Here is a 6691-nt window from a genome sequence, read left to right as displayed (position 1 = left end):
CTGGAACTGGAGTTCCAGACTGTCTCAAGGACAGCAAGTGCTGCTGTTCCCCCCTGAGCCTTTCTCTAGTGGATCACAAGTAGGTATAATTTCCTTCTGTTGCTTCTGCTCCTGGAGAATCCCATAGCATTGACTTCTACGAATTTGCGTTTCATGGGCCATGTGCAGGGTGCAGCACCTCGTGGCCTAGGCAGCCAGTGTGGGACTAGTGGGGCGTTGCACGCCCTTGCTCCCGCAGTGCTTGCTGTAGTCTTCCTTGAGCCATACTTGATAATTGGTATTTAATAAGCCACCCCAGGATTCAGTCCCCCACCCTACCCAGAGGCACACCTAAGACTTCCTCCCACCCCTTTGGCCCTGCTTACCAAAAAAACTTAAAAACAAAACAAACAAAAAAACCAACTTGGTTTTGAAAGTTAATTTTATTAAATGAAGATAATATATGAAATACATTCATCATGACTAGAAAGGTGTGGCCAGATCATGTCTCAGGTCTGTAGCATATAATCTTGACTCATATAAAAGTAACTTCAAAATTCCAGTTTCTTTAAATAGTTATGCACAAAACATACAGATACACACATACACGTACAGTTCCTACCACTGTGGGTCAGAGGTGCCCTCTCCCTTCACTGAGCTGCCTCCCTTCACTGCTCGAAGACCTGTGCAACGGGGCTCGACCAGATCTGTCCCCTAAGGATCCGCCTCGGGCTAGCTTAGACTTTCCCGAGGCTTCAGCTCCCTAGTCACACAGGGGCCGTCCCAAACACTAGGAGAAATGTTTGCTCTTCCTTAGTTCCAACTGCTTGGCCTTGAATGGCAAAGGGTTTTAATGTCACTGTCAAGACTCTTACCATCCAATGCTGGCTTTGGTGAACAGGCACAGTGCACCTAGGTATGGCTGTCTTTATAGATTTCCATTTTTCTTCCTACCTTAAAAACTCAGGAGGAACCATTTTCTTTCTTTCTTTCTTTCTTTCTTTCTTTCTTTCTTTCTTTCTTTCTTTTCTGGCTAATCAACTTCCATAGGCTCCAAAGCTGTCCTTAAACAGAACCAGAGAATCCCAATAGGCTTTCTTTACTTTTGTGGAAAAGGGACATTTACTAAAGCGTCTTAATGATTAAGAATTGGATGATTAAAATTGGAATAATACAGGACTGGCTATCCCCCACTAATTGCTGGATATTTGGCTGAGAAATCACAGGATGCTGGCTATAGCATCCGTTTCTCTGGTAGACTCTGTCTAATCCCTGATTTACCCACCGCAGTGGACAAGAGCTTTTCTAATTGAACAAAGATTTCTTTGCCCGGCCCTACCTGATTTCTTTATCTCCAGTGTGGCTGGGGAAGCCCTTTCTTTCGTGTCTAATCCTGGCCACCGTGGGCTGCAGACCGCCTCGATGGGGCTCGCGCTGAGTCTCCAGTCTCATCAGACAAAGAACCTCAAGGATGTGGTACACTGGGAAGCAGGCTCACATGCTACCGTTCAGGGCAGAGAGCTTAGCGTCAAGCGTGGTCCGCTCTCCCGAAGCAGCTATTCATCGTCTGCCCAGCCGAGAGGCTCCAGCAGGTGCACACGACCTAAACACTCAGACAACCCCACCCCCCAATTTGCACACACAGCTTCTAAGAGCCATTTTAGAGACCCAGGGATCACAATCTCTAGACTCCAAAGAGAGGGCACCCTTTTCTACCCTGTCTTCCCTTTTCTACCCTGTCCCCATCATCTTTAGACCCCAGGCAAGGTCCGAAACAGATGAAAAGATTTTTTTTCCTTTTGATGGCTCACTGACTAACCTGAGTCGCAGCTGTAGAGAGAGCTGTAGAGAACACCGCCTGTTCTGTCGAGGAGCATAAAGTGCTTACCAAACATGGGCTGATGCTCTTCTGCTCCTCTCAGACTGCCTTGAGAAGGGGAAACACGATGAAGTAAAAGGTGGTGAGGTGCCAACTTCGGGTGTGTGGTTTGGCGATTACACATGGAGCACCCACTCTGTCTTACCAGGTCTTAGCCCATCGAGCCGGGTCTGGGTACAGAGAAAACCCTTTTCTAGACCATTACTCACCCCAGCTTCCCTGGATAGCTAACTATATAAAGCAAGGTAATGCAAAAGTGTCTTGTCTGTATATTAATACTTGAAATGAAGCCTGTTTAAAAGGTGGCTTTTGAGCCCATTGGTAGGCAACCTTACTAGGCCAAACTGGACCACTTAACCCCGTGTGAGCAGTATGCTAAGGTCAGGACTCCAAGCGTGGGTCTGACCTCAGTGCATCTCGCTAGAGAAACTGATGGTGGGTATGGCCGCAGAGCCAAGCGCCACCCTCACTGACACATACTAAACGTGCTTTGGATGGCGAACAGAGACAGAAGACTCCCGGGAAAAGATTTAAGATTTACTGTGGTTCCCGAGAACATGTGCCCCCTGGTCTGGGAAACACCCCACACGTTCTGCTCTGTAACCTCTTGGAAGGGGGCCTGAAAAAGCAGAGGCCAGAAGTGACAAGTCACTGAAGTGGCAGAGCAGAGCCCTCTCCTGCATCGGCTCCACAGGATGCAGCCCACGCCTTTTCCTGTGCCTCTCTCGTTTGCTCTGTTCTCCCTTTCCTCAGAAAGGGACCCAGAGCACGCTGCTCTGAGCTAATGGCTTACTGCAGGGAGGGTGGGTGGGGCCATGGCCAGCGTGGGCGGGGCGGCACCAGCACCTTCCGGTCCAAGTTACCCTGAGGCTTTGGGGGGTTGAAGCAGGTGAGCCGTTGGACTTAGAAAGAATTTCTCTAAGGAGGAGTCACACGAGGATTGAACAATAGTGTTTTCCTCACGTGGCTCTATCTGGGGGTTACATTCTTGTTAGTCAAAACAGCGACAACAAACAAAACAAAAAGCACGATTAAAAGTCACGAGAAGCAGCTGGCTCCCGAGGAGCGGAATAGGTGTAAACTCATATATGTATAATACTGTCAGAGGCTGCTGTCCGGGGCGTGTGAGAAGCACTAGGCAGGCGGGGAGGAGTACAACACCACGGAGTTGTAGTCTGGGGGCGGAGAGCAGCAGGATTCCTTCCCCAGCTCAGGGTCGTCTTCATCCTCCTGGCGCACAGGCCTGATGTGGCCACAGCTGGAAAAGCAGAAGCTGGGTCTGGGCAGATCGGAAAGCCCCGCCTCCTTGCTCTTACTAGTTATTCTCAGGCTAAAGAGAAAGAGAAACAATCAATCGATCTAATGTCTTACAGGCATTTTCCGGGATAGGCCTAATGCCTACTTAAATGGGTCACCTGTCCTTACCTGTCCTAGAATCTCATCTGTCTCTAGTTCCACGTTCTTTGTTCGAAACATACACGCTACTTTGGTGCCACTGGGTGGAACGAGTGGCTAGGAGTGGAGCGTTGGACGAGATGGGATTCTCACTGGAAACAAGACTTGGGAACAGCCCTGTCCTGTTCTTGAATCAGATAGCTCCTGGGATCAGTTAAATCGGGGGATAGGGGCTGCCTGCCCTTCCCCCAATATCAGGTCAAATCCTGGGAACCTGCCACCCACTCTACAATTAAACTGAGGTTTAAAGAGGAGGAGTTCGTTCTGAATTAGCCAGGTGGAGTCCAGTGCAGTGTGCACACAAATGGTGGTCCTAACCAACCAGAGCGAAGGCTTGAGGAAGGCATGAAGCCGCAGATGCTGTGGGAGGCAGATAGACCCTTCCCACAAAGCCCCCGAAGGGCGTGCGTCACTGCCAACACCTTGACTTTAGCTTCTGGCCTCTAGAAATAAATCCCTCCTTCAGTCACACTCCGTGGCTAATGGTCTCAAGAAATACGGACTGTACACACAGTCATCGTAGGTGTTTCCTGAGCTCATCGTGGTCTAGGAGTCTGTTATACTCGGGCACCATACATTACAGGAGCCCAAGATGGACACGGGAGGGAGAAAGGCATCTTCTCCTACCCTGGAATGTTGGGTTGGAATTACTGTTTGGTGAGAGCTAGGATGGACAGAACTCATGAGCCACAGGAGGTAGACCAGCCTGGACTGGCCTGGCTATGATCGTTAATCTTTAATTGCAGAGTAGAAGATATAAAATTAGGGTTTGCACCCTTTTCCTCCCACATGATCTTCAGTAAGAAACGAAAGACTGGCCAGCCTACTCTTTCCTTTGCACACGCTGAGGTCCATTACTCTCTGACTTCGACACCAGGGCCTTCTTTTGAGACTTCATCACAGGGAAAGGACAAATGTCTGCCTGGGAGTGCCCGTCTTTCCAGTGGCCTGGTGGACTGTGCAAATCCCATCACTGGGGGGGTTTGCAAGAGTTCAGTCGAGGCTCAGTCAACTACAGCACCGGGACTGGCAGCCTGGTGTTTTGTTATGCGCGTGGGTGTCGTGCTCCCCTGTATCTATGTGTCCCCCACGTGTGCCTGGTGCCTGCAGACTCCAGAAGAGGGTGTCAGATGCCCTGGAACTAGAGCTAACAGTTGGCTGCTGGCCACCACGTGGGTGCTGGGAGTCAAACGGGGTCCTCGGCAAGAGCAGTCAGTGCTGCTCTTTGCCGGAGCTGAGAGCCAGGCATTCGAGCCAGGAAAGGTAGGTGGGTAGGAAGGTAAGTGGCCAGGCTTGGGTAGCCTTCAGCACAGGGAACCACTGAGGTCATCTCTACCAGTCCACTCTACAGCCCGGGCCCGGTGATTCCGAAATGACCCAGAACGGAAGGAAGAACTGCCCAATGGATCAAGCCCCAGGGGATTGTGGGAACATCTTCAAGTGAGACGCGGGTAACGGGTTCAGCAGGATGCAGAAAACCCTTATTGTAGAAGGTTGAATTCTCAAGGTTACAAACAGGACTGTGCTTCCTTGTGTAGACCCTGCTAGCCCAGGGACCAGAAATGGGAGGTGTTGTCTCATGAGTCTGTGAACACGTCCCAACCCTTCCTCCACAGCTGGACACATCTGGCTCCTTTCCACCAAGGTCCCGTATTTCTCAGGCTCAGCCTGCCTGTTATAAGAAGCCCCAGTCTTCCTTGTCACAGAACCCGGGGTTCATATGTCTTAATTTTATGACCCCTTTCTTGTCCCTCTGGGGGGGGGGTTGCTTTTCTGCCATGCCCAAACACCAGGAGGCCAGGTAGCCTTAAACATCTCACCCACAAGCCCTCTTTCCTGGCATCCTCCACCCCAACTCCCACCCTTCCCCTCCCCCTCCCCCACCCCCTTTCTTACTCTATTTTCATTGAGGCCTTGGGCTTGGTCTCAGTCCAGGTGAATCGCTTCAGCAAGGGGGAGGTCAGCAGACTGCTGGTATCCAGCTGATAGTCCTGTGGGAGGGAGGAAACGGGAGGTGACCCACTTGCCTGGCCCGGCAGGCTCCTCGGTGACTCTGTGAAGACACTGGAGGCACCCCTGAGGTGTGGCCCAGTGCTGTCCTCAGCAAACACAGCCCCTGCCCACCAGCACTGAGCATTTTGTTTGCCCTGGCATCTTTGAGCTCATCAGAAAAACAGTGCCTGTTATGGGCAACTTTGAGACCCTTCTAGAAGGTGAAGAAAATGAAAAGGAAATCATGGTGTCTGAGGAGATGGTTCGGTGGAATAAGTGCTTGCCAATCACACATGAGAACCTCAAAGTCCTCATCAAAGTCAGGCATTGTGACCCATGTCTGTCACCAGAGGCCTTGGGGTGGGAGGTGGCGATGGAGACAGGTAGATCGTGGAGCTTGTTGGCCAGCCTGTCTAGCTCAACTGTGACCTCCTGATTCCCTGAAAGATCCTGTCTTTAAAAACCAACCAATTAACCAAAACCCCAGTCAGATGAACAACTGAGACACCCAACCTTGGCCAATGGACTCCACACATACATTTCGGGGCAGGCACGGAGGTCCACACAGCATGCACATAGACACACACACACATACTTGGGATGGAAAATCGTATGTAACTGCTTAGTATTTTCCAGGTAAAACTCACTATCATATGTCAAATTATATATGCAAATTATCCTGTATGCAAATTATCATGTTAAAACTAACTTTGGTACCTGGCTAGGACTCTGATGTTGTACGTAAAATGTCAAGGAAATCATAGATGTGGCGGAATAATTTTCTTTCGGAGAGAGTTTGGCATTTGCCATGTGTGCATATTTGCATATGGTGTATGCCCTATATGACAGTTTCCAGGAACTGTGTGGTTCAGTCACCGTCATCATCGAGTTCTCTACTCGCTTTTCATTACTGTCACTATGGTGTGTTGTATCCTGTTAACAGGAAGTGGAGTCCCACTTTGTTTCTGCCTCCCGCTGAGGCTCTTACTGGGTTGTTTGAACACCAGTGCAGTGAAAGTGCTGTCACCGTTTGCCACATTTTAGGGCTAGCCTAAACTTGAGAAATTTTGAGGTTGGCTCAGTGTTGTTCCGGGGACTTGAACTACTGAGCCACCGCACAAAATTTCTAACTACGTTATCCCGGCATCCTACTGCTTACAATGAAATGCCTTTATATTTTGAAGTCACCATGACCCTTTGTGAGTCTGATGAGGTTCAGGTCTTATACATATGGGTTTTTTTTTCCCTGCATGTATGTGCACTTCATGCATGCCAGGTACCCAAGGCAAGGGCTTCAGGTCCCCTGGAACTAGAGTTACAGATGGCTGTGAGCAACCATATGGGTTTTGGGAACCAAACTAGGATCGTCTGGAAGAGCAACCAGTG

At 49.9% G+C, this 6691-nt stretch overlaps 1 protein-coding gene across 1 annotated transcript in view; it reads right to left on the bottom strand.

The window, feature by feature from the left end:
• Positions 1 to 403: 403 nt before the first annotated feature.
• Flt1 (fms related receptor tyrosine kinase 1) overlaps positions 404 to 6691 on the bottom strand; it is a 169994-nt gene continuing 163706 nt past the window's right edge. The window contains exons 29-30 of the mRNA XM_032886730.1: positions 5210 to 5304; positions 404 to 3188 (exon numbers count right to left, since the gene is read on the bottom strand). Coding sequence (XP_032742621.1) covers positions 2993 to 3188; positions 5210 to 5304 — 291 coding nt within the window. The 3' untranslated portion in view covers positions 404 to 2992. The remainder of the gene's footprint in view (positions 3189 to 5209; positions 5305 to 6691) is intronic.

Source organism: Rattus rattus, chromosome 16 (assembly GCF_011064425.1).
Source record: "Rattus rattus isolate New Zealand chromosome 16, Rrattus_CSIRO_v1, whole genome shotgun sequence".
NCBI lineage: Eukaryota > Metazoa > Chordata > Mammalia > Rodentia > Muridae > Rattus > Rattus rattus.
This window is presented reverse-complemented; position numbering and strand designations above follow the sequence as displayed.